The following is a 27784-nucleotide window of genomic DNA, read 5'->3' as shown; positions in this document are numbered from 1 at the left end:
TTGTCACCTGTGTGAAAAATAGTTCTGATTCAAAATACCATAAAATCATACGGTTTCAGAATCTTAAAATTGTCACGGGTCCCATGGGATTATCAAACTCAGCCTCCCACCTGTTGGAGGAAGCCCCAGTTTGCAGGCACATTTATGTAACAAATGCTTAATAAACGTGTTGAACTGGAGAAAACATTTGCTGGCAATTGGTTATCCAGTTTCTGATTGCCAGAAACATCTTTCTGAGCTGAAAACTATGTTGATCTGTATAGTCTTACGGCTTTCCCCCATTGCTCCTAGTTGCAGGAAAACAAAAAAAAATTAAGACAGTTTTATGATTTGAATGTTTGAAAAGTCTTTTGCTGTTAACCAGTCACCACATCCATCATACCTTCTTTTCCAAACCTCCAAAAAGAAAGGGAAACAAAACATTAGGGTCATGCATTGTATCTGCTCACGTTTGGGCAAGTTAGAGCAAGATTTATTTGCTCGAGACACTACTTATCCTTTTTAACAAAATGTTGGAGGGACTAAGGCTAAAAGGGAACAGAACAGTAGAGGCTGCGTTCCGATCACATTGGTAAACGGGTGCATGGAGCATGTTGGTCGAATTGCATAGAAATGTTTGCTATGGTACCGGGGGGCACAGAGGAAGCCTGTGATTGATTCTATAAAAAAAATTTCTGATTTTACAAAAGTCCTAGAACCATATGAGTGCAGCTAGGCCCCAGTCATTAGCTTGAGGTACTTTCCCTGCAGAAGGAATTTGTGACCTGCACCTTCCACCCTAGAGGTTATATTCCCCTTCGTTCCCTTATTTCTTTCTCGGTGGGGAGGAAATGCTTCTAAACTTGGGTCTTTTTCCCAGACTGAGGCGACTCAATCCCCCTGCATGTGTAGAGGAGGGCTCGGGCAACCGCCGAGACAGCGAGACCTCCGGATTCCTAGAGAACATCAATGAAGTGGAGAGAGGGGGCAGGGGCGGGACTGGGGGGGCACTTCCGGTGGGCTTTCCGGGACTTGTATTTTCCCGGAAGTTCTGGTGTTCTGCTCTTCTTCCCTCTCCCGGGTCGACCCCGCGGTTCTGAGTTCCGGCGTGCGGCTGGCGGGCGGTCGCGACGTGCACCGTCAGCACCCGGGCGTCTGGCCCCAGCAGGATGTGGAGGGAAGCGCCTCCCCCACGGTGCCCCTGCCCAGCCCAGCTTTGTGCTTTGCCTTAATCCTAAATGATGGGTTCCATTAGGAAAGGCATGGGAGAAAAAACGTGAGATATGAGCGTTTTTTTGCTCTTGTACAGAATCCTAGAATTTCTTCACCGATAAGTGTAATTCTGGAGGCTTGGCCCTGAAGAGAAAGAACAGAACTTAGAGAAGGTCCAGAAAAAGGACATACACAAATCAGGGTGACCACGGATTTGAACCTGTCAGATCCCATGTAGTAGAACTAAGAGACACTAATTGAAATCAGAATGATACAGGGAGGAAATACAAGGGTAGGAAAGTAAAGTAGTACCTACAGAGATACAGAAAATGTAGCAGATAAAAAAATTAGGTATATTCAGGGATGAACACCAAAATGGAAGAACTAGCATGTTTCGGACTTGATGTCAAGGACAATTTTACCTCTTTTCATCTGTCTCTTGGTACCTCTGAGCATAATAAATCATGAGTTTGGTGCAGTATCTGTTTTATCCTTTTCTCTGTGTGCGTGCACTCCTGGTAGCTCTTCCTCCTCTTATAAGGACATCCGTCCTATAGATGAGGGCTAACCCTGTGACCTCATTTAACTTTACCCCCTTGTCTCCAAAAGCAGTCACATTGGGGGTTAGGGCTTCAATGTATGAATTTTGGGAGAGACAATTCAGTCCTACTTAGCAGTGTATTTACAACGTACTGGCTTCCAATGTATTTCTAATACATGCACATTTACAATACAATACATTTTAATAACTACTTAGTAGTGTGTCCCAATTTTATTTTTTTGAAGATTTTATTTACTTAATTGAGAGAGAGAGAGAGAACTACAGAGGAACACAGGCAGGGGGAGTGGGAGAGGGAGAGAGAAGCAGGCTCCCCTCCGAGCAGGGAGCCCAACGCAGGGCTCCATCCCAGGACCCTGGGATCATGACCTGAGCCGAAGGCAGACACTCAATGACTGAGCCATCCAGGAACCCCATGTGTGTCCCAGTTTTAGAGCTGGGCAATCCGAGTTTCAGAAAGTTAATAAATTGTCTACCATCAGATGGGTAGTAAGGATCAGAGACAGAATTCATCTGTCCAGTTCTGAAGCCTGAATTCTTTCTCACCAGCATTTGGCATATCTTTTTTCTTATGCATTTCTATGAGTATTTACACCCTGTTTATATAGTGCTTTAGGTTTCTAAGATATTTAATATGGTCTTCAAAAGCTCTGCAGGGAAAGCAAGCAGTACAGTCCTCATTTTACAGAAGAAATGGAGGCACAGATATGACTTGACCATAACTTATCATCTCTGAAATGGAGCCTGGACCCGGGAGCCTCAGGTCTCCTCAGTCCTAACCTAGACAGTGCTCTACACTACAGTGAGAGAAAAGGTCTGTATCTGATGTTTTCGTAGCTTTCTAATTCTCTTTCCGGCAGCAAATCGCGTGAGCTTCACTTCCCATTCCAACATCTTCCCACATAAAGATGGGTGACTGGGATGTGGATACATGTTCGCTCAAAGGGGTCAGTGCAATTCCAAATTGTCCCTGGTTAAATGGTGCTGGTGAGATACATGTACTAGTTGTGTCCTCATGAGAAAACACAAAGGAAGCAGGTATCTGATCCCAAAGGGGCAGGATTTTAGTAGAAAAGACCCATCATAAACTGCACCGGCCCATAAGGATGGCGCTCGTGGAAACCTGCATCTTGGAATTTGGCCAAAGTGCCAAAGGCCAATTGTCACTAATCAGGAGACCAAAAAGTCTTGATTGTGGGCAGAGGAAAACAAACAAAGCTGTCCTCAAGGACACGGAGATAAGACTTGGTCTCTCCTGTCCTGGTCAATTTGGATTCTATTTCACAAGGTCCATCCCGCTCCCAGACTTTACCACCAACCCCTAAAACTCACCCTCTACTCCAGTGGGCAAGCTGCTCCTGGTTTAAGCGGCTGGTCTCAGTATAGCTCACAGAAATTTTGTATGAGTACCTGTTGATTATTTTGCAGCTTTCAAATCTATCAGATGCTTGTTTCTTCTGCTTCCTTTTACACAATGACTTGAAACCATCTTAGTTTTTAACTGTTGGTGGTACCGTCACCTGGTTTTGCTATAGATGATGTCTGTGAGTTTCCGTTTGGCTATCTTGGTTGCTCTGCTTTTAAGGAGGGACTTGGGGAGATTAAAAACTATGCCCCTATCACTATTTTCTCTCTTGTGTCCCCTTGAGAGCAAGGGACACCTTTACAAAAATATACTGACAGAGTGTCCTACACATGCATCTCATTAGCTAGAATTGTAACACGTGCCCATGCTTAAATAAACCCCGTGTGAGGATGGTGTTAAACCAGGATTAGCATCAAGATTCACTTCCTGGAATTCGAACAAAAAAGGAAGAACACATTAAGTACACAGATGGTGAGAAACTGAACCTGAATGGGGCTCTGCCTGAAAGAGAGAAGCAAGGCAGCAGCCGAGGAGAGGGGAACAGATCCGAATATAAGATTATGTATTAAGAGTGCTATTTTTCAAAACTGACAGTAATACACAGAAATGTGTTTCACATCATTATTCTGGATACACACATACACCCAATTCGTGTAACTGGAACAGGTTTCCTGAAATGATACTTACTACATAGGAAAATGAAACAGTAAATTCCAAATACAGTTTTATTAATATTTTAAATACAGTCTACTAAAAAAAAAACCCTTAAAAAGTACAAAACCAAAATTTCATAGAGACTGGATTTAATGTGAGGGGTGTGCTTGCCTGTTCATAAGTTCATTCCAGTCAGGAACACAGGAGGATAAGGCTACACGCATGTCAGGTGCACTGTTGAGCCTATTTCTTTTCTTTGTTTTTAATCGTGTCAAGATTGAAAATCCTAGTTCACACAAATAGGTAGTTGTGAATGGTAATAACAACAATATACTCTTTCTACTTAGCAATGGAAATTCATCTTTAATCTTAATCCAAAATGCTGATAAACTCAATGTCTTATAATAATTCCTCAGTGTGAATGATGAACTGAGCTGTAATAATTCACTCTCTTCTTCGGGCTCCAAGTTTAACTCAATGATTGATTCTGGGGCCTGAAAAACAAATGGATCTTTTATCCAAATATTTTCCTTTAATGATTCAAATTTCTCTTCTGGAAAGTAATGATGAAAGGTTTGAGACAAAGAAGTGAGATGCATCAGTATCTCTGATTTTATTTCTTTTAAGCAGTCTTCATTAATAATGTTCTCTTCAATGTGTTGCAACAAAGTTGGGAACATATAGTAGCTGGGACGATTACTTTTAAGTCTTGCTTGCCACAACAATAATGTCTTCTGGAATCCTAGAATACGTTCAAGATATTGAAATACATCGTTTTTCCCCTGTACTTTCAAACTTAATTCATTAAGAATGCCAAAAACATCACTTAAATATGCCAATTTTGTTACCCAAATGTCATCTTCAAAAGTATTTGCCAAATGAGATTGCTTCTCAGTGAGAAAAATGTAAATCTCATTCCTGAGTTCATATACTCTGCTCAGTACTTTTCCTCGAGACAACCAACGAACTTCTGTATGAAACAGTAAGTGGGTGTGGTTAACTCCAGTCTCTGAACAAAATATTTCAAGAAGTCGACCGTTCAGTGAGCTTCCTTTAATAAAATTCACAATTTTCACTACATTTTTCAATACATCCATTAGACTTGGTGGAATTTCCTTGGACACCAAAGCTTCTCGATGAATAAAACAGTGATTCCAAAGAGCGCTGTTATGTGTTACTTCTAACAATTTTTCAATAACCCTGCTATGTTTTCCAGTCATATTTGCTGCTCCATCACTCGAAATTCCTTTACAGTTTTTCCAGTTTAATTTATATTGACCAACAATGCACTTTTCTAATTCAGTAAATAAATCTAATCCAGTTATATGTGAATTTAAACTTAAACAACACAACAGATCCTCTATGAAATCATCTTGCCACACGTACCTGACGTAAACCAGGAGTGTTGGACCACTTGCGATCTCGGTGCTCTCGTCAAGTTGGATTGCAAAATCTATCCCGGACTGCAGCCGCGCAATGAGCATTGCCTCTAAATGTTTTGCGATCGTACAGATTCGACGAGATATCGTATTGTCACTAAGGGGTATGGTTCTTAATTTGTCAGCTGATTTATCATCAAAAATTGTCCGTACCATATCCATACATGCTGGAAGAATAATTTTTTCAGCAGCTGTGTGAGCCATTTTTTCTTTCGCTACTCGATAGGCCACCAAGTATGATGATAACAAGGCCCTCTCGTTCATGGTTGTGGACTGACTAAGAAATGGTGGGGACGATTCTGTGCTATTTCTTCCCCTTTGGAAATGGTCTTCCTCATCTTCATCTTCCTCCTCCACTTTCACTATCACTATGCCTTCCATCTCCTGGGTGGCGTGGGGAGACCAACCTGCGGTATGCCTTGTTCGGGTTCAAAGAACTGGCTCACTTGATCCAAACAGGGTCTGTCTGCAGGATTGTCCTTTTTGTCCTAGATATTTTAGACCAGTTTTTGCTATTCTGCAGAGTAGAAAAATTTAATAGCAGTATGAAAAAGTAACCTTGTAGTGAGATGCTAACACCGCATGTGAGTATTCAGGAAGACAATTCACTAAATCCAAAGTCGTCGCATCTGTGTGTAGACAGATTCGGTTCATTACATTGTTTTGTATACAGCTCATTTAATACCCACGTAAACCTTATGCAGTACATGACTACTCCTATTTTAGAAAGCTCAGAAAGGTTATTAATTAATGTGTCTAACACCACAGTGTAGTAGATTCACTACTCGAACCCAAGTCTGAAGCCCAGGGTTCTAACTGTGTTGGTACACTGCCATCGAGTCACTATCAAAGAGCGATCCGGTCACTCTTAAAATGACCAGCCAAGTGGGGTGTACAGGATGACCCACTGGGGCACAGGGAGAAAAAATTAAAACCTGTATTTATGTTTTAAAAATACTGAAACCCACTTAACCTTTCCTGATAGCCCCCCCCCTTTTTGGTCCCCATCTCATAGCACTTATGTTCTGTCACCATTTGTGTTGCTGAACTTCACCTTCCAACTATTACATTTTCTTTGCTCATTTCTCTCCATGTTTCGTGATAGATCTTCTGAAAATCCCATCTGTCTCTGGTCTTTTAAGATGAAGGAAAAGGCCTCTCAGTCTTTGACATCTGGGTTAACGTTTTAAAGTTGGGGAAGGGGGAATCACACGTTCCAAGATACGTTACCGCAGAATCAAAATGAAGGGACAGAAAGTGAAACTCAGAAGATACACGACTGAGGTCAGGAGCACAGTCACTCCTCCCTGAACTGAACAGGCCTGCAGGGAGTAGTGTGCTGATATTCTGGGCAAGAGCAGCAGAAAGACGGGGTTTTACTTTACATTTCTTGAAGGATCCCAGCACCAGTCCTCTCTCAACTTTAGACTCACTGTTTCCATTACTAGTTTGGTATATGTAATATTCTTGTGGCTTTTACCCTGAAATTTAATTTGAATGTTTTTATGCCTTATCTCGACTGTCCCTCAAGAACAGACTCTCTTTTGCTCTTAGCCTTGCCCTTAAGTCATTCTATGTAGTTCCTTGCAACCCATAGACATTTAAAAAATATTTGTTTGAATACAATGTCAGTATTTGCTGCCCATTTTTAGAAAGATAACAAATTCCTTATAGGCCTGGTATTTCAACATTTGAAAGGGCATGCCCTTTATAAATTAAGAGACTATCAAGTTAATTGTAAAACATCTGAATAAGAATGGGAGGAATATTGCAGTAGCACAATTTAAAGTACAGAAATAAATTACGTGTCCATGGGTAAGTTACTTATGTATCTTCCATTGCACTGTGTAACCAACCTTCTCCAGCAAATAGTAAGGTTTCATTGATGCTTTCAATGAATTCTCCACAACTGATTGAACTGATTAATTGCGTACTATCTCTTCAGCATTGATCTGTGTGTTTGGTTTGTTTGTTTTGGTCCTCTGCCACTTTCAATAATGAAAGTATCTTTCTGGTGGCACTGCAGGAAATGGAGATGGGACATTAGGTTCGGCCCAGGTGATTTTTCAGTTAAATTCCCTTATCAGTGAATTTCCAAGTTGGAAGGGCCCTTTGAGATAATCTAGTCAATTTTACTTAGGACGAAATTGAGACGTGGTGTTCTGTCCAAGATCATCCTGCTAATCAGTGGCAGAGAGAGCACTGGAAATGGTCTCCTAGTAGCCCCACGCATTTTCCACTGCATCCTCACAAATCCCCTTCACCACTCACCGCTTCAAGTCAAGCACAATTACCTTGCACAACCGAAAAATCCACCTGAGGTCTGAAATTAGACATTTAAAAATCAGAACGTTCAGAAACTGCAAGGAAAACAGTGAAGTAGATGTAATATTTTCCTACTGCGTCCAAATCACTTTATTCACTAGGTTTCGAACACTATCACCACCAGTATTGGTGATGAGCTTGGGGGTGAGCAAACGATCTGCAAACATTCACGAGGCTTAGCAAACTTGACTCCTTAAAAAAAAAACCCAAAAACCAAAAAACCGTGAGCTTGATAACCTCGTGGGTCTTCCTCATTTTACATTTTACGGTCTCTTAAGGACTCGGGTAAAAAAAAACAAAAAACCAAAAACCCCCAACAGAAGGAAAGCAAATGCGGACAATTGGGGAACGCTGACATTAGCCCAGACATTCCCTGGTGGGGAGCACAAGGAGGACGGGCGCGCCCAGGGGGGGCACGCAGTAGACTGCCTCTCCCCGGTCCCAGAGGCACCTCATCCTAGCCCGGAAAACAAAACGCCGTTCCCTTTACGCTTGGATCCGGGGCTGTCTCTGCTGGGAGACGGCGGGTCCTCCGGCCGAGGCTGGGATGGAGGATGGGGACGCGGACCCTCCTCCACCCGTCGGGGGCGGTCGTGGCGAGGGAAGCCGCGGAACACTGATGGACACATCCACCTCTGTCCCCGCCCATCCTCCCTGGCCGGACCCACGTCTCACCGTGAACCCCGGAGAAGTCTGGGGGTGCTGGGACGGAAAAGGGAGGTGACTCTGGGGGAGTCGAAGGGCAGCACACTTGGACCCAAGCCCTCCGCTCGCCACAACCCTGAGTGCGCGCGCAGGTCCGTGCGGCTCGCAGAAGCCGGAAGTGCAACACCAGCCTTTCTGGACGGGGCTGCCCTTCGGGGTCCTCTCTAGGAACGCGGGAGGACTGCGGCCTTGTTCTCCAACCTCCGAGTCTGGCTTTGGGGATCTCTCACCTCTGATCAGCTTTTCCGGCCTCGGAAAAGGCGGCTTAAATTTCCTGTGATACCATCCTGCTCAAATGCTTACACGCTTCTCCTACGTTTTATTGCTGGCAGTAATCGTAAGAATTCTAGTTATTATCAAACAATACTACTCCTTAGTGATGCTGTGTCTGTCAGAGCAACTGTAACAAAAATGTAGACAGAAGAATATCAAAGGCAAGAATGGTTTCACAAAACCTAAGTGGTGGCTTCTCTGGGGACCCTGATTACGTATGGGCAGTATTTTCAAAAATTTCTTCCGGGGGCAATAGACTTCTTTAGCAGTAGGTAGTGGTGAGATCCTGAGCTTGGCTAAAGTAACCAGGGAGTTTTCGGCCTCACAATAATGTAATTAGTACAGTAAGTCCAACTTTGCTGTCAAAATGTTAGCACAATAGTTACGGCTTTTACCATTACTTCAGGAGAAGGTCAAGAAACCACCTTTTATAAAACTGATGTAGGAAAGACGTTAGGGTTCGAAGCCCACAGCCAAGAAAGAATTCTTGAGACGTCTTTGGTGAAAAAAGGTGATTCCATGAAAGCATGGAGACAGGACCGAGGGGCAGAAGAGCTGCAATGGGGTCATGAGGAATGGCCCATTATATACTTTCAAGTTGGGAGGGGGTTAGGGATAGCTAAATCTCTAAGGAATTTTGGAAGCAAGGTTTCCACGACCTTGAGAGGGCTAGCTATTGTTGGGAAAAGGTCATTTATTACTGACTAATAAAGCCTTACTCATGAGACCCTTCAGATGTGTATCGGTGGGCCATTTGCTTGGTGGATGATTGCCAACGCATACCTTGGGGGGTTTAGAGATAAAGGAAGTTTCCAAAGGAATATTTATACGTTAAAGTAGATTACAGGATCCTGGGGGGGGGGGCAGGTAGCAGTGGCAGTCAGGCTAAGATTACCTTTTTGCCCTTAGCAATGTATTAACACCGAGGCAGTTGAGTCCCTAGAGGAATGTCACTCTGCCTGTTTCAAGGACTTGTCAATGGGCTGTAGGTAGTAAGGAAATTTAATAGTTTTTCTTCTGCCTTTGTTTCCCACATCAAAACCATAACCAAGACCTTGAAAGACCGACACACTCTAAATTCCAAGACAAGTCTGAGCACAATGGAAAGCCCACCAAAGGAAGAGCCACATGCTACAGAGGCAACCAGTGACCAGGTGATATTCTGAGTAACCTTCCAAGCCCTAAATAATACCCCATTCCCTACGAGGTTTGACCTTGCTGTGACTGTCACTGTTTTCTTTCTACTTCCCCATTGACTTTTCAGTAAACCACTTGAGCAGATCTTTGCTTTTTTTTTTTTTTTTTTAAGATTTTATTTATTTGACACAGAGACAGCCAGTGAGAGAAAGACAAGCAGAGGGGGTGGGAGAGGAAGAAGCAGGCTCCCAGCAGAGGAGCCTGATGTGGGGCTTGATCCCAGAACGCTGGGATCACACCCTGAGCCAAAGGCAGACGCTTAATGACTGAGCCCCCCAGGCGCCCCAGATCTTTGCTCCTTCATCACTGGTTGGCTCACTAAACTATGGTTCTCCTTGAAGACCTTGTAGTCCCAGAGCTTCTTCCTCTACATACTTCCTCAAATTTCCTTCATGTTCCAAGTCGTCTCTAAGAGCCATTAAATTGTTACATGTTGTTTTTCTTGTCTAAACCTTGCTCTCTCCCCTTCATCCCTACTCCCCCTCTACTCCATTCCTACACTAAAGTGCCTAAAAGGTTCAGGAAGGTAGGTTATTGAATGCAGATGGCTGGGTATGTTTTTGTATTTATGTAGTGTATGTGGCAGGGATTGTGGGGGCCTTTACAATAACCCCATTCTTTGCCTATTGATCTACTGGCACAAGGAACCTGAAGTGGCCTGGTGATATTCTCACTTTCTAGTTCACTGGAACATTTAATGTAGCTCCTAGAAGCAATGTTCTTCCTGAGAATCAGAACCATAACCCAGAAGACTCTCTGGGCTTGGAGACAGGAAGCACATAATCCACAAGTGAGTTACTGCGTATGATAGTAATAGGGGCTGCTCCTGCTTCAACCCCTTGGTTCCTGTACCCACTTAGTCTTTCTATTGGAGACAAAATATCATATATATGTTATCGGTTCACTGAGTATCAGTGCATATACTGTATCCTAGAGGACAACTCCCCAAATTCCCAAGTTGTAGTTTAGCTGAGTCTTCAATATGCCATTCCATTTTTTTTTTTTTTTTTAAGATTTTATTTATTTACTTGACAGAGGAAGCACAAGCAGGGAGAGCCACAGAGGGAGAGGAACAGGCAGGCTCCCCACGGAGCGGGGAACCCAACACTGGGCTTGATCCCAGAACCGTGGGATCATGACATGAGCCAAAGGCAGAAGCCCAACCAGCTAAGCCACCCAGGCGCCTCTGCCATTGCACAGTTCTGTCAGGTAGCTGCTTCTGGGTGATGAGTAAGCACCATGAATTCTGTGGCAAGCTCATTGTCAGCCCTCCTTGACTATAAAATGGGTTCCTTGATTTAAGGTTATGTCTAATGGATAAGGCAACCTCTAAACCCTCAAATGATGGTGCTGGTGGAGATAAAGCAGTCAGGGAAAACAAACCCATATTTAGAGCCTGTGTCAATTCTGCTATAATATTTTCTTTCATGACTATCCATGCCTAGTGCAATGGTGGGCATGTGGGAAAGACTAAGGAACTGCTCAATCCCTTGAGAATACTTGTTCATATATTTTTCTTCAAACCAATATAGTGTAAGATAAAAATGACAAATTTTATGAGTTAGCTAATTGTTGCCACCTATGTCATTTTAAGAACTGTTGAAAGAAAATTTTGCTCAAAAGCAAAATAAATTTCTAAGGACTTTTTGTTAGGGACTGATGCCTTCTCTGAAGAGAAGTAGACTTTTTTTTTTTTTTTTGAAGATTTTATTTATTTAAAGAGAGAGAGCACAGAGGGAGGAGCAGAGGGAGAGGGACAAGCAGACTCTTCGACGTTTGGAGTCCGATCCCACAACCCTGAGATCATAACCAGAGCTGAAACCAAGAGTCAGATGCTTAACTGACTGAGCCACCCAGGAGCCCTGAGAAGAGGACTCTTAAATGAGTGCCTCCTAAGGTCCTCTTAGTGGAGCAAACTGCCTGAGTCAGCTAAAACTTAGGACAAAAACACACCACTGCCATAGTTCACCCACCTCTGCTGCAGAAATGCAGCAGTCTAATTGGTACAACTTGTGGGGGAATGGCAACTCAGGAAAAAACCCGAAACTCACAGCAATCCTAGAATATTAGAAGAGCTGTTCATGAAGAGGAGGAAGTAATGGGCCATCCACTGTCTCAGGGATCTCAACAGAAACAACAAACATCACCAGGGGAGTATACTTTTGTTCAACACAAGAAAAAGGTTCTAACTGGAGCTGTACAGAAATCAACTGACTAAGCAGTGCATCTTCCGTGATGCTGACTCCATTGCGCCGGATACTGTGGACTAGAGACTGTGTCATAGTAGGAAGCTGCATGAGATCAATGACAGTCAAGAAGAAAAGAAAGGGAAGGCATATCAGAATCTTCGAGAGGCTGACAGAATTTCAAAAAGCATGTAGAATACTACACTTTTGATTTTTCTTATATTTAATTTGAAATGTCAAACGTCATGAAAGGATTATATCTGATTTGTAAACTTAAAGGACTAATATCTAAAGTCCCTTGCAAATCACTTATTTTTTAAGACACTTGCCAGTCCCTAGCAGATCCCGTTCCACCACAAGACGTCCCATTCTCCAAGGATCTGGGAGGTCACAATGCCCTCAGGGCTTCTGTTCTAGCGCCCGGCCTGCCTGTCCTCCTGCTCCCCGCTTTACTTATCCGCTTCTGTATAGTCCAGTTTTTCCACCAGGAACGCAGCTATCTTCCAGGCTCAATTTCTCTGAGAAACTCCAACTTCCTCAACGCCCTGTCCCTTGCCCCAAAACAATAGATTCTGATCCCACGATTTTCTGTGGTCCTCATACCACCCAAACGCCTTCTACCCTCGTTAATCAGTGTATTTTGGTGGCGCCAGGGGTGGCACAGTTAAGGGACCGACTCTTGGTTTCAACTCAGGTCTGATGTCAGGGTCATGGGATCTAGCTCCACAACAGTCTCTGCACTGCGCAGTCAGCCTGAGATTCTCTCCCTCTGCCCCTATTCCACCCCCCTCTAAAATAAGTAAATACATTAAAAAAAAAATAATCAGTGTATTTTTCCCCACCCGCACTTAAGGAAGTGGGATCATGAGGTCCGCCACTCCTCATGGCGGGACACACCCCACGTTGGCTGGCCACTACCCCGCGGCGTCTTGACGGTTGGCTGGAGCCAGGGAAGGGCCAGCGGAGCCGCTTTCCCAAATCCGGGGCTGTTGCGGTCATTGCCGATATACTGGCTACAGAAGCTGCCAGCGGGGTCAGCACCGAGGGAGGTCAGATGGGGAGAAGCACGCGGAAAAACAACGCACGAGAGCCTCCCGGTACTTACCCTTCATCCGGGGCCCTCATCCGGGGCCTGCCTTCCGCCCACGCGGCTGCCGGACTCCGCCTCCGGAAGTGCCGCTGAGAAGCGCCGGCCTCCAAGCGGTGCCGAGCGACCCCGGAAACCCTGGGGCTGCTTCTAGAGCGAGGGTGTTCGCAACGGGACGGCCGTCTGGCCTGCCGCTCCGCTCGGGTGAGTGCCCAACAGCGGTTCTGGGGTCGCGGTGGGCGTCGCCGTTAGTTTAGGCTCCCGGGAAGGAGGAGGAGGCGCCCGGTTCCGGCCGACGGCGGTTCCTGTCCCCAGGAGCGCTCTGGGGGCGGGGTGCGAAGGCCTGTTTCTCTTCAGTCAGGGTTCACCCTGACGCCCCGCGGACCGAGGGCCTCGCCTCCGGGGCCCGGTGACCCTGCCCTGGTGCGAGCTGGGTCTCTGTGGCCCGCTTCGCCCTTCGGGGAGCGCGTTTTCACCTAACAGGGAAGTGGGAGGAGGGCAGCGCTGGGCGAGGCCTTCCGAGGGCTGGGCGCCAGTGCCGTTTCTGAGGGTTGTGGAAGCGGGCCGGAGCCCTGTGGCGTCCTTGGGTTTGAAGGACACGAGCCAAACCTGTTTGAGTCGCAGCTCTTCCCTGGATCACTGTCAGGGCCGTGCGGAGCGGCCTGCCCACCTTGTCTGCGTTGATGAAGGGTCTGACCCCCGCGCCCCACAAAATGGAATTTTGTCATTAGGCAAGCCTGTTTAGTAATTCAAAGTGAGCAGGCAGAGTGTTTGCCAAGTAATTCCTCGGGGGCCTGCTTAAAAAAAAAAAAGTAATCGTAACTACCATGTTTCTTTGGGTACAAACTTGACCCTTGAAAGAAGTTTGTACGTTTCCAGTATTTTAAACTTCACTCAGAAATCTTTATTAAGTTGTGCTTTCTTGATTTTTTTTTCATTGAAATACCACAAATTCTGAGTTAGTGGAGTTTAAAGCTGCGTGCTTGGACCATATGATTTGGTTCTTAAATATTTGAAACTGAATAATTTCCATTTTCTTTTCTGTTGTTTTATTTAGGTGGTTAGTTATTATTAATTCTTTTTATTGAGTACGTGCAGTGTGTAAGATACTTTGCTAAGTCCTGAGAATGTAAAATGATGGGCTGGCTTAACTTAGTACAATAAATTCTCGCAATCTCACCCAGCAGTGATGGTCCTTGTCCTCCAGAACAGGGATGGAGGAAATATCCGCCCAGGAAGCAGCAGGATCACCAGTTGTCCAGTTTCAATCTCTGGAGAGCCTGTCTGAGGGTCTGTCCCCAGAGCCTCTGTTCACGCAGGACACCGACATGGAACAGGAGCTCAACGGGGGTAAGGCTGAGAGAGCACTTAAATCCAAGAGAATGGGGGTACAGTGGGGCTCCTGGGCCTGGTACGAGAGAGGCCGGGAACTTCAATAAGAAGGTGGCCCCTAGGGGAGGTCTGGAAGGGAGGGACAGATGTGACTCAGTTCAGTCCTGGTCTTGGGCTCTTCTGTTAAGGACAACCGTCTTTCTTTAATAGGCAGAGTGGTGGTCATTCACTCTGCTTTGGCTATTTTTCATTCATACAACCTTCACTTTATCCTGGTTTCACATCCAGAAAAATTCTAGGATATGCTGCTTTTGCTGCATCTCACAATCCTTGCCTCGCTTCTATTTCCTCTTAGATTTAGGGCCCTTCTCTCCCCCTCTTCCCTTCACTTAGTTTCTTTCCTCCTTGATGACTTTGCGAGCTTTGCCACCTGCCATTCTGTTGCAGCTGCAGTGTTTGTGACTAATCTAATTTTGGCCAAAAAAGCAACCATTTAATTCCTTGGTTGAGCACAACACCTGTATGAGTGTACACATACCACATATTGACTCCACAGTAACATCTTTATCGTATAGATAGGTTGACATGTCTTGTACTTTTTTTGCTTTATAAGAACCTTGTTTTAAATTGCTTGTGGCCAACTGCAGTGCCTGAAATAACTTATGTGTCAGCAACGCCAATTGAGTGCCATGGTGTGTGGGGTGCTGTGGGGTGTTGTGGGAATGTGGGAAAGGTTGTGAGGAAACAGATGACCATTCCTTATTCTTGGGAGCCTTTACACACTGGTTGTAGAGAGAGTGCCCATTCACATGCGGGCTTACTGAAATTTACAGAACACTGTCTGGGAAAGCGTCAGAAGTCAGCTAAGTAGTTATTGCCCTGGACAAGTTACTGCAAGTCTTTATGCTTTGCTTTGCTGGTCTGCAAAACAGGAATAGTGCTTATCCTGCTGTTAGAGGAATGTCCTGACATGAGAATAAAGTGAAATACGAGGTTTCATAAGAAGGTCCTGTATCACGGGTCTGAACATGGGTAAGGAGGGCATGCCGATGCTGAGAAGGAGCAGAGTAGATGCACTCAGTACCTGATAAACATTCATTGGTTTTATTAGAACGTTGATGTGAAGAAGGGTCCCACTGACTCCCTCTTCTGTCAGGGAGCCCTGGGGAAGGGTTGCTCTCACTCTTGGCTCCTTTCTCCTCCCTCAGCTCCTCCTGTTCCCCAGGTGCCTGCTCTTCCCCATGAGGGAAGCCCAGGAGACCAGGCAGCTACGCTCCTGACAGCCAGGTACCAGGTGAGCTGAGGAACCCTCTGCTTTTCCTCAGGGACTGTTGATACTGATCGAGTGTGGCCCTTCCCTCATCCCATCCATAAACCCTGCCTCAAATTTTTTTCAATAGCAGACCCCAGTTTAGGAATTGATCCTCTTCAGAGGCCTGGACTTCACAGAAACCACCTTCCCATCTCCCCACCACCACCACCAATAAACACTATTCCTTCTCTATCTCTGGTGCTGTGATGGGCATTTATTAGATGTTAAAGGTTATGGAACTTATTCCCTAGATTCTAGTCTGTTTTCCCTCCTCCCTAGCTTTGCTACGCTCTGGACACCCTCTCTGTCATCTCCTTCATTTTCTGGCCACAGTGCTATAGTGGCTTCATTCCCCGGAGCAGCCAGGCTGTGTTATTTCAGGAGTTTGTGACATTCGAGGATGTGGCTGTGCACCTTACTCGAGAGGAATGGGGATGCCTGGACCCTGTTCAGAGGGATCTCTACAGAGAAGTGATGTTAGAGAATTATGGGAACGTGGTGTCGTTGGGTAAGGACTTTCTTGTTACTCAGCTTACCTATTAGGATTTCTTTACTTCCTTGTTTCTGAGGAGGTGTGAGGTCTCTGAGAAAGTAGCGTGTGGCTCAAATTCCAGGTCTTAGAACCTCTTAATCCTCCATCTTCAACGTCATTCTTCTCTGGGAGTGGGTTTTCTTGGGAGGGGTTTCAAGATAAGACATTTTACTCCTTATCTTTAATTAACTGATACCTGCTTTTGTGGGGCATCTGTTTCCTGTTAGAAAAGGGAAACTTGCTTGTGCTTTGCCTAAGTTCTCACCTTCCCTATCTTTTCCTTTTTTTATGAGGGGGACCCTAGAGTCTCCCAGTCCACAGCCAGACATGTTCCTTCCTGGTAATACAGTGCCCCCATGTCTGAAAATTTTCCATTTTCCTCGGAGGAAGAAATCCTTTTTTAAAGATAGGCTAAAATCCTTGTAGAATGATCCCTCACCTCTTAACATTCCTAAATTCATCTCCAAGAGGCAGCGTTTGAGAGACTTCATTTAAAGATATGACTCACTGCGAGTCTATTTCAGTGAGTCATCCAGACGGTAGTCCTAAGTAACCTCACCCGGAGCAGCAGAAGTTTCAGCTTTAAACTGAGTCTCTCCTTTGTCGTTTGGCTGGTGCAGAGGCCTTCCGGGATTAGGCACCCAGTAGTGCTCTAAAGCGGCATCAGTGGGGTTGTTGGCAGCCCCCTTGATGAGAGCATTGCTCCTTTTCCTCTTTTTTTTGCCATTCTCTGCTTCTGCTTTTTTTTTTTTTTAAATATGTATGTATGTATTTAATCATACTTTTTCTTCTCTCTCTCTCTCTTTTTATTTTTTTGGCTTTGCCTATGCTCTTGGCATCCAGGGTGTTCCTTTGTCTCCTTGATTATGTTCAGAATTAAAGAAGTCTTTTTACCTGTGGGGAGGCAGCCTGCCCACTGGGAAGGTTTTTAGTGTGTTTCCCATTCCTGGCTCTTTGATCTTTGTAGGCATACTTCTCCGCCTTCCTACCACCCGGATTCATAGTGTGAATTCCTGTCCGGCCCTGAGTCATACCCAGGCAAGTGCTTTCTCTGGAGAAACACTTGCAGTTCTTTCAGCAGGAATCTCCAAGAGATGGCCCAAGTATCGGCTTCCCATCGATATTGCTCATCCCCGCTCGGAAACTCCTTTTCCACGATTGTAAGATATTACACTTGATTGATGCTCTCAGGATGCCACCACTATGTAAAATTGCAACTCCTCAGATGACCTTTGTTAAATTTCTGAAGGGCGAGGAGGCCCTCCGTTGCAGCCAGATGAATTTTGAACCTGAGTTCTGAGTTCATTCATAAGCCACGGTTGGTGGTCATCTACTTGTGTTCTGAGAAGCCACAAAGTTCAACTCCAGCTCTTCAGTTATGATCTTTTCATGTTATTTTAGAATGTGGAACTTATGCTGTGCACCCCTCTTTTCTGTAGTGAATATGACCTGCCCCTTCTGTTGTCTGACTTTTCTGTGACCCCTGGGCTTTCCTCATGTTTAGCACTCTAGTCTTCTCCTTTAAGTCCCCATGACCCCCTCCAAGGCCCTGACTTTGTCCCCTTTATTCTTCATGGTGCTATACAGATTGATGCATTTAAATGACCTTTCCTGATCAAGTGTTCCTTAGCTCTGTCCGTGATGGATGGGAAATGGGAGGGAAAAAGAGTTTCTTTATTTCAGGGTATCAAATTGAATGTATATTTAAACAACTTTGTAAACTGTAAAGTGATGTAATTGTAAACTACTGTTAATTTTATCTAATAATTACATAATTTCCAACAGTTAACCTGTCTACTTTTTGGAGTAAACAAACTTCTTAGCACTTTAATCAGCCTAGTAGCACGGTGTGCTATTAGACTGAATTTTATCCCATTTCCTGTGTCATCTCTGCACAAGTACGGGACACGCATGCACACGCACACATACTGGCTACAAACACATACAAGAAACTCTCCTGTTCACCTTGCTTTTGTGACTAAGTCAGCAGCATCTTTTTAGTAATTATTTTTTTACAGTTCTCAGGAAATAATTTTCAAATTTGTGGGCTCAGCAAACTCCATCTGAAATGTAAGTTTATATACTTAATTAGCTTAATGCTTGGTGTTGTAAAATACGGACATTGTAGTTCAGTTCTTGACTTAGCGGCCCCACTGTCAAGTTCACATCTTCTTCCCACGGCAGCAGCTCAGTTGTCACAGACATCAAAACGTTGTTCCTTTGGGTAAGTGCTTCTACTATATAGTAGTAAATATACATACAGAGTATGAATAGCTGAGTAAAAGAATAAAAAAGTAAGTAAAAAGTCATATTTTTCATTACCAAATCTGAAAAGAAGCATGTTCTTTTGACGGCAAGTGAATTACTGGCTTGAGGGTCATACCCAAAGGGAAGTTATCTGTGACTTAGTGCTGGAGATTAAGGTCAGGAAAGTGGTCTGGGTTGCATTTCACACAGGGTCAGTGTGGCAGGTGCCTTATTAGATGACATCATTAGAAACATGCCTGTCGGAATTCTGGTTGTTAAGTAAAGTTGGTAAATCAGGAAATGTTTGGCACATACCCTTTGCTGTTTGAAGTTGATGTCATAAGGACAAAAATGGTTTTGTATAGAATGTCTTCTACTGCCATGGCTATTTACTGTTTACTGAGGGGCCAGTGTGTTACGAGGTACCATGCATACCTCATTTAATCCTTACCATAACCCTGTGAGCAGATGTTACTCTATTTTATACCTGAGGAAACTGAGGCTCAAAAGTTAAGTGATCCACTCAGGGTCAGAACTAGGTGTAGGACTCAGATCGTGCTCTTTTTCATTGTTTTGCCCCTTAGGACAGTTAGTCCAACCACATATGGTGTTTTTTGTTTTTGTTTCTTAAAGATTTATCCATCTATTTATTAAGAGAGAGAGCAAGCCGTTGGGAGGGGCAGAGGGAGAGAAAGTCCCAAGCAGACTCCGTGCTGAGCGCAGAGCCTGACATGGCGCTTGATCTCATGACCCTGAGGTCACCACCCTGAGATCACAACCTGAACTGAAACTGAGTTGGATGCTCAACCGATTGTGCCACCCGAGGGCCCCACATGTGGTTTTTTATATGCTTATGGTTTTTTTTTTTTTTTAAAGATTTTATTTATTTATTCGACAGAGATAGAGACAGCCAGTGAGAGAGGGAACACAAGCAGGGGGAATGGGAGAGGAAGAAGCAGGCTCATAGCGGAGGAGCCTGATGTGGGGCCCGATCCCAGAACGCCGGGATCATGCCCTGAGCCAAAGGCAGACGCTTAACCGCTGTGCCACCCAGGCGCCCCTATATGCTTATGGTTTTATACTCTGATGGCAGTTAGAAAAAACGATGAGAAATTGGACAGATGGGCATTAGGTTATGCAGTTTGGGAGCAGAAAGAACATGCATTCGAGAAGAAATAAAATTGTGTAAGGTTATGTTCCATTAAAATAGGTATCTACACAAGAACAATATTACCAAGGAGAGATTTTATGTGTGTGTTAAGGACCAAGAAGAAGGGCATAAAGCTTCCAGGTGGCTAAAATCTTAGCATAACTGATATAGGCAACAAACCAAATAATGAGGTGAATTTTAAATGTTATTTTTAAAGACCAGATTAAGTTAAAAATAAATCTGATTGGAGAACTGTCAGGGTTTAAATTTAAAAAAATCAAAAGATTTGAATAAAATATTAGGTAATTTTAGATAGGAAAAATTAATTGCAGACACATATTTTGAAAGCACAGAGTTTTGACTTTAAAATTTAGGAAAAAGGCGTTCAGGCCAGTAGCAAGAAAACCTGCCTTAATGCTTCCTGTGACCCATAGAATGATAGACTTGAAAGAAGATAAACTGTGGAATCAGACTTGGGTTCATCTTACCAGCTGTCTACATTATTTAAAGTGATACTCATTTTCTTCAACTATAAAACATGAAAAATAATGTCTGCCTTTCTGGGTTTGTGTGAGGGATTAAATTGGATTAAATTACGTTGTATGTGTAAGTACCTGGCTCATGGTAGTTACTTGAATGCTTTTTTGGAAAGGACTGCAAGTGATAAGAGCTATAGATCAGATTTTTTAATACAAATTTCAGGACTATGTTTCACATTATCTTTATAGTGAAATTTCCTCAAATTGAGTATTGCTCATACTTTTGTGTAGGAGTTTGGATTTTTATTTTATTTTATTTTATTTATTTATTTTTTTAAAAGATTTTATTTATTTATTCGACAGAGATACAGACAGTCAGCGAGAGAGGGAACACAAGCAGGGGGAGTGGGAGAGGAAGAAGCAGGCTCATAGCGGAGGAGCCTGATGTGGGGCTCGATCCCACAATGCTGGGATCACGCCCTGAGCCGAAGGCAGACGCTTAACCACTGTGCCACCCAGGCGCCCTGGATTTTTATTTTAAAGAGACTTTGATTTCTTTGACACTAAGTGATCTTTTAGTTTGCTTAATTAGAACGTCCATGACTCCAAAGCTGTTGGATCCTGGCTCTCCATGTATTACTCCAATCACTATTTCTCTGTTTTTTTTTTTTTTTTTTTTTTTTTTTTTTTTTTTTTGAGAGAGAACAGGAGCAGGGGTGGGGGGGAGGAGCAGAGGGAAAGCAGGCTTCCCACTGAGCAGGGAGCCGGATGTGGGGCTCCATCCCTGGACTCCAGGATCATGACCTGGAGTCATGCTTAACCGACTGAGGCGGATGCTTAACCGACTGAGCCACGCAGGCACCCATCTCTGTTCTTATTTATTTATTTTCGCCTTTTACTCCATTGTCAGTATATTGATCTTCTGTTGTCTTTCTGTACATATTTTGGAGGAAGGGACAGATTTCATTTACAATCATAATTTTTTACTAGCAGATTACTTAAAAGCCAGGTTCTGAAAGACTGCGTTTGAGCCCTAGCTTTTCTCGTTATTGTGACCTTGGGCGAGTTACTTAAACTGTCAGTCTTAGTTTTCTTATTTGTAAAATGGGTACAACGGTAGTTTCTACTTTATAAAGTTATGATGAGTATTAAGTTAAAATTTGTCAAGTTCTTGGTGTGGAATTTTGCACCTATCAAATGTGCAGAAAACCTTAGCTTAATATTTTAATGATACAGATGATTTTTAAGTCTGTATTTTAAACCCTGTTCTCTCATCATAACTGTAGTCTTTTATCTCTGTCTACTAGGCATTTTCTCTTATTCCTGACTGCGTTAACTTAAACACAGTCTAAAATCAAACCCTTCTTTCCACATGGAAACAGTCTTTTTTGTTGTGTATGGGTGATGTAGGTATAGATACAGAATAAATAACCAAAATTTGCTTTAGTTATCAAATATTTAGAAACACTTTGATATCTGAGTTAAAAGTTACAAATTCTGTTATGAGAATTCTGAGCAAAGTATTTGCTGCTTCATGCCACACTAACTTTTTTTTTTTAAAACTTGAAAACTATTTCATTTGACACGGAGGACCTCAACTAAGTAAATGTCCAAAGGAGGGAATAGACTATTAATGCCCAGCAGGAATTCAGAAACACAGTAAATGCCTTCCTTATATCTCTTCTGATCTGCTGTTCATAGGCTCTCACATGGAATCCCAAGAGGACAGCTGTTGGTTTGTCATATTTTCCAGGCCCAGTGCCCTTTTAGAAGCTGGTTATCTGTTATATATTGATGCTAGGACACAAATTTGGCACTCAGTAAGTAGCTCTTAAGTAAATAAATCAAAAGAAGTACAAGATACAAGCTATATGGTCCCTGCTAGTAAGAGTTTATAAATGAAGAGGGATGATAATTCATGAAACCAATTAAATAAAAATCTGTAATTCCATTATATAGTGACATGTCAGGATACGAGGAACAAATAATAGAGAGAGGCTTTTGGAGTTGACAGGCTTGAGCTAGACCTTGTGTATGTGCTACTAGATTTCTGGGCTGAAGATGTATAAAAACTGCCCGTTTGATACTATAATAGTTCTGCCCCCCTCAGGATCAGACTGCTTCTTGCTTTTGCTTTAAAAGAGATTAGATCCTAGCCGTCCATTATGTAAGCCAAGAAAGACCATTTTTATGTGAAGGTGCACTTTTATTGCACTTGCCTCTCTGTATCTCTGTTTATATCTGTCTCTACTTTCCGTATGGGAGGCACCCCACAGATGGGTAAGAATGTGTTATTTTTTGTTTCCTCATGTGCACTGAAGTGAATTGAGATTGGTTAAGTTTCTTGAGATTGGTTCTTGGAACATTTATTCAGTCTTCACTGATTATGTTGTTGCATAGCTCACCACACAACAGGAGCTTGAGTATTCACCTTCCTCCAGTCCAGCCAGGTTATACTTTGATGACTTCCCTTTTGACCCGGTCTAATACTTATAGACCAGGTCTAATACAGAGATTGATCTATAGGCAGCAGCTGAAAGTGAAGATGATCACTTCCGTGCAGACAGGTACACACTCATGCACCAGTTACCTTGTCTGAGTAATGTTTAAATGGATACTTCTCCCAGAGTCATCAACTTGCCCCATAACACAGCTTTTCTGGAGCACAAGAAGGAGCTCCTTGTAGAGCATCTTTGCCCTTCTCACTCTCCAGGCCTTCCCTAATGTCTTCTAAGAATTTACTTTCTCTCTCCATTAACCATTAGTTAAAAGAAAAAGTGGCTTTGTGTAGTCTGGGGATAAATCGCCACATCCCATTTCCTTCTCTGTGAGCAGGATTTCCAATTTCCAAGCCTGATGGGATCTCCCAGCGGGAACAAGATCTACAGGTCTTTGATCTGGAAACTAAGAATAGAGAAGTCTTAAGAGATGACTGCTCAGGTGAGTAAGGTAGACTCAATCAGATGGAATTAGGGAAGTAAGAGTCAAGTTGTTGAGCCAAAATGTAGCTGCTTTGGCAGTCAGAATGAAGAGCTCGGTCTACATACCAGATGGCGAGCTCCTTCCTTTTCCCTTCGGTTATGTTGAATTCTTTTCATTTATTTTATCCCTTATCCACAAGTTGTACTGGGTCCCTATTCAAGTTGCTTCTCCATAATTCTTCTGAACTACTCCCTGTTACCTCCTTTGAAACACCTTAGTTGGTTATCTTCTTTGCCAAATGTCCTCCATTTCTACCACACCCTGAACCATTTGTTCATTACCTCACTGTTCCTATTCATGCCCTTACATCTGCTGTTGAGATTTTGTACCTGTGCTTCGGAGTAAATAAACTTCTCTCATTTTAGTAGATTCTAGATTACTTAGTTTTCTTCTCTCTGAGTTTTTTTTCCCCCCTAAGCACAGGGTACAGATTACATTTGCATTTTCTATTTATATATTGAATCAGATGGAGAGACCAGAGAAGAGAACAAGCTGTTGATTCCTAAGCAGGAAATTTTGGAAGAAGTACATTCGTACAAAGTGAGAGTAGGAAGACTCAAAAAGGATATTGCCCAAGTTCCCGGGACTAGAGAAGTGTCTAAACCTGAGGACAGATTAGAAAGGCTTCAGGAAATCCTAAGGAAATTTCTCTTCCTGGAGAGAGAGTTTAGGCAAATAACAATCAGCAAGAAAGCCTTCACCGGTGACAACAATGAATGTAATGAACCTGAGAAAAGCTTCGGTCTGGACTCTACCCTTGATACAGATCAGAGAGTTCTTAGAATACAGAATATTGATGATACTGATAAGTATGACATGGGTGTGAATCAGAATTCAGCTGTTGGTAAACAAGAACAAATAAACCTAATACAGGATGTTCAGAGTAGTGAATACAAGGACAGCTTAATGGATCTCTCCCACCTTAGTAAATGTGACAGCATTCCTGCCCCTGAGAAATCCTATAAATGTGATGCATGTGAGAAAGTCTTCCATCAGAGCTCTGCCCTTTCTAGGCATCAGAGAATTCATACTAGAGAGAAACCCTACAAATGTAAAGAATGTGAAAAATCTTTCAGTCAGAGTTCAAGTCTTAGTCGACATAAAAGAATACACACTAGAGAAAAACCCTATAAATGTGAAGCATCTGATAAATCCTGTGAAGCGTCTGATAAATCCTGTAGTCAGAGCTCAGACATAACTCCACATAAGAGGATTCACACTAGAGCAAAATCTTACAAATGTAGTAATTGTGAAAGAGTTTTCAGTCGTAGTGTACATCTTACTCAACATCAGAAGATTCACAGAGAGATGCCCTGTAAGTGTACTGTATGTGGCAGTGACTTCCATCATACCTCATACCTTGCCGAACATCAAAAAGTCCACTGTGAAGAGAAAGCCTATGAATACAACGATTGTGGGTTGACCTTTGTTAAACATCAAGGAATTCATCTCAGAGAAAAGCCCTATACGTGTAACGAATGTGGAAAAGACTTCAGACTGAATTCCCATCTTATTCAGCATCAAAGAATTCACACAGGAGAGAAACCACATGAATGTAATGAATGTGGAAAAGCTTTCGGTCAAACTTCATGCCTTATTCAGCATCACAAAATTCACGGGAAGGAGAAGTCCTATGAGTGTAATGATTATGAGGAAAGTTTCAATCACAGCTCAGATCTCATTCTTCAGCAAGAAGTCCTCACCAGAGAAAAAGCCTTTGATTGTGATGCATGGGAAAAGAACCTCAGTCAGAGAGCACACCTTGTTCAGCATCAAAGAATTCATACCAAAGAGAAACCTTATGAATGTGATGAACGTGGGGAGACCTTTAGTCAAATTCAGGCCTCATTCAACATCTGAGAGTTCACACCAGGGAGAAATCATATACATACTGAAGGTGGTGAAGCCTTCAGTCAGTCAACTTTTATTCAGCATCAGAGAATCCACAGCAGAGAGAAACCCTCTGAATGTGATGAATGTAGGAAAACTATTTGTTAGTGTTAAACTTCATCAACATCTGCAAACCCATACCAATGAGAAAATCTATGAATATATTGAATGTGGTAAATGCTTCATGCTATTTTCATACCTTAGTCACCATTGGGAGAATTCTTACTGGAATAAAATTCCTTCACTGTAATAAATGTGAAATAGCCTTCAGTCAAAGAAACTACCTTGTTCAGCATCAAATTCATTCCATGCAGAAAGCCTATGAATGTAACAAGCGTGTATGCAAGTGGGAGGACTCAGTCATATTCCGCCCCTTACTCAACGTCAAAGAATCCATGCCCAGGAGAAGCCATTCAAGTGTAGCGAAGGTGACAAATCTTTCAGTGGGAGTTCAAGTCTTTTTCATCATTAGAATCTCCATACCACACCAGAATCTGATATAATGCAAATGGAAAAAATGTTCCTCCACATTTCAGGCTTTACTCAACATCAAAATATTGGAGAGAAAATTTTATATAAAATTGTTAATATATAGCCCTGATCTTTTTCATTGCAGAAGATAGTCTGAGTAGTGACTTGGTGAATGCAGTGCTGTATCCTCATGGCATTCTTTTATTTAATAGGAGGTATAAGTAGGTATATAAACTTTATTTATGGAACTCATTTAAACTATTTTTTAAAAATATGGCCTATGAACATTTTTATTTTTCCTGAAATTTGGTTCCTGTATGGCTTCTTTAAAATATTGTTAATATAGCACTGTAAAAACATAATTAACTTCTGGAAAGTAGCGCATTTAGCTTTTTCTGCTGTTCGCAGCCCAAGTTCTCTCCAAAACAGACTTTTAGGTCTGCTGTTTTCTGAGCATCCTACTTTCCTGTTCCTTTCCACCACAACACTTGGATTCCTGTTAATTTCTCCATTTTTTTAGTACCTTCAAATGATGGTTTTCTAGTATTAAGCTTCTCACCAGCAGGTATGCCGTCCCTGCTTGATGCTCGTGTTCTGGTGTCTTCTTCCCTAAAATGAAGCATCTACCTAAAAAGAATGGGATTTTCACATCCTGTCCATCCATGAGTTTGAAGGATCCCATCTCTGCTGTGTTTGTGGCAGGCAGCTAAACATTTTCAAATGACACCCAAGTTCTTTGCTGCCTTGTTTGCATCCACAGCCCTCTAAAAGAGATAAGGACATCAGGGAGCCAACAGGACTCCTGGTGGTCTAGCTACATTCAGTCAGCACCTATTCTGCATGTCAAAGTTTAGAATTATTTTATATACTTCTGTTGAAGGCCAGCAAAATGCTCAGGTCTGCTTTTGATAGGGCAAAATATGAAGAACATATACAAAAAAAAGAACTTCATAAGGGAATGCAGCTTTTCAAAAAAGATACTGCTGTTCTTCTGTAATCTCTCTAGAGGGAGCATTTCAAGAGAGTGGCGGGTCTTCCTGGTAAAATTTTAACCACTACGATTGCTTCATCATCTGTTTGGATTTTCGCCCCCCTCTCCCATCAACCCAGGACAGTATTTGAAGTGTGGGGGCTTTGTGTATAATTGTTTATTCATTATCACATTTTCTGTATTTTACGAGTCTGTAGGCCATATAAAAGAACTTGGTTTTTTGATTGATGAAAGTGGTCACAGAAGTCAGGATGTCCAGAGTTTAGGGTCACTGTCAACACCTAGCCAAGAATTCATGATTCTTTAGGTGATGTCAAAGCATTTTATTATATTTTTCCATCTTAAGTTTCATAACATTTTGTGAATAAAACAAGTGTTACTTAAAATTCTTATTGTCATTCCAGCAAGTGAGGCCTTCGTAGTTCAGATGTTATAATATTCACTAGGGATCCTCAACAGATATATTAGAATTTATTGCTTATTCTATAATCCTCTTATGGCTAAGCTCTAAGATAGTTCTGCCACCATATTTTGCCTCTTAACCATCAGCAAGCATAGGATCTTATCAGGGCAAAGTAGAGATCTAAATGATTTAAATATAAAAGCAAATGAAACATGCATGTTTTTTTCCCTTGTTTATGAATGTGTATGCCCTTATGTACAGAGACCATTGGTCACTTCTGATGATTATGAAACAGATTAATCCCTAAATAGCAGAATATGTAAAAATCACATGTATACATTTGGTTTAGGAATGTGCTTTTGTACTTCCACTTGAATAAAGGTGTGTTTGATACTCAGAATCTGTTTCAAAAAATGTCTAAAGGCCTCAACCAGAAGCATTTGGAAATCTTGGAATCACCTTCCTGGCTGCGACTCTCTACCTTCCAGAAACCTGCTTCACAACAAGAGTGGATCATTCTCCTTCATACTGATACAAAGCTTGCTCTTCCACAGACTTGGGAACAAAGTCTGAATGTTCAGGGTTTTAAGGATTATTTGATTGGGATGTTGGCACATAAATATTTTGAGGTTTCAGTAGAACTGGCAGAATTTGTGTGTGTGTGTGTGTGTGTGTGTGTGTGTGTGTGTGTGTTTTAATAAGTAAAACATTTTAAAGGGAAACCAAAATAATCCTCAAGGACAATTAACTTGTCTCTTTAAACTTGTAATATTTTATCAGTCCATTATAATATGAGTTTGTGTTTTTAGTCTTTTAATCTTGAAGATGGGAGGGAAGGGGAGAAATCTAATAGTTGAGGTACACCAAATTTAGTCTATCTTCTATCTGTCCACCTACCTACATGTGTATGTATGTATGCTCATATTCAAACTTAATCCTTACAACTCTGCAAGGGAACTAGCTTCGTTTTACAGAGGAACTGAGGTGTAGAGAGGTTGAAGAATCTGTTAGGG

The 27784-nt window shown here is 42.6% G+C and overlaps 2 protein-coding genes across 23 annotated transcripts; one reads left to right on the top strand and one right to left on the bottom strand.

Moving 5' to 3' along the window:
• Window positions 1–3827: 3827 nt before the first annotated feature.
• Window positions 3828–13677, bottom strand: FAM200A (family with sequence similarity 200 member A). Of its 7 annotated transcripts, XM_057315236.1 has the most exons (3): window positions 8210–13637; window positions 7504–7532; window positions 3828–5838 (listed from the first exon to the last, which is right to left on the bottom strand). In XM_057315236.1, exon 3 carries the CDS (start codon window positions 5588–5590, stop codon window positions 3920–3922), a length of 1671 nt encoding a protein of 556 aa, XP_057171219.1. In that variant the 5' UTR covers window positions 5591–5838; window positions 7504–7532; window positions 8210–13637; the 3' UTR covers window positions 3828–3919. The 7 variants fall into 7 exon arrangements, 6 of the variants coding, with proteins under 6 accessions (XP_057171219.1, XP_057171218.1, XP_057171217.1 ...); XR_008960422.1 differs by lacking the exon at window positions 7504–7532 and having other exon boundaries at window positions 13001–13677; XM_057315235.1 differs by having other exon boundaries at window positions 7504–13637.
• On the top strand, window positions 13058–27171 carry LOC113267894 (zinc finger protein 655). Of its 16 annotated transcripts, none has more exons than XM_057315229.1 (6): window positions 13059–13186; window positions 14190–14332; window positions 15523–15608; window positions 15960–16134; window positions 22870–22974; window positions 23483–27171. In XM_057315229.1, exons 2-6 carry the CDS (start codon window positions 14197–14199, stop codon window positions 24874–24876), a joined length of 1896 nt encoding a protein of 631 aa, XP_057171212.1. In that variant the 5' UTR covers window positions 13059–13186; window positions 14190–14196; the 3' UTR covers window positions 24877–27171. The 16 variants fall into 16 exon arrangements, with proteins under 16 accessions (XP_026371992.1, XP_057171212.1, XP_057171214.1 ...); XM_057315231.1 differs by having other exon boundaries at window positions 14170–14332; window positions 16008–16134; XM_057315228.1 differs by having other exon boundaries at window positions 14170–14332.
• The last annotated feature ends 613 nt before the right edge of the window (window positions 27172–27784 follow it).

The sequence above is a fragment of the Ursus arctos genome, unplaced genomic scaffold, assembly GCF_023065955.2.
Source record: "Ursus arctos isolate Adak ecotype North America unplaced genomic scaffold, UrsArc2.0 scaffold_2, whole genome shotgun sequence".
Classification (NCBI taxonomy): Eukaryota; Metazoa; Chordata; class Mammalia; order Carnivora; family Ursidae; genus Ursus; species Ursus arctos.
This window is presented reverse-complemented; position numbering and strand designations above follow the sequence as displayed.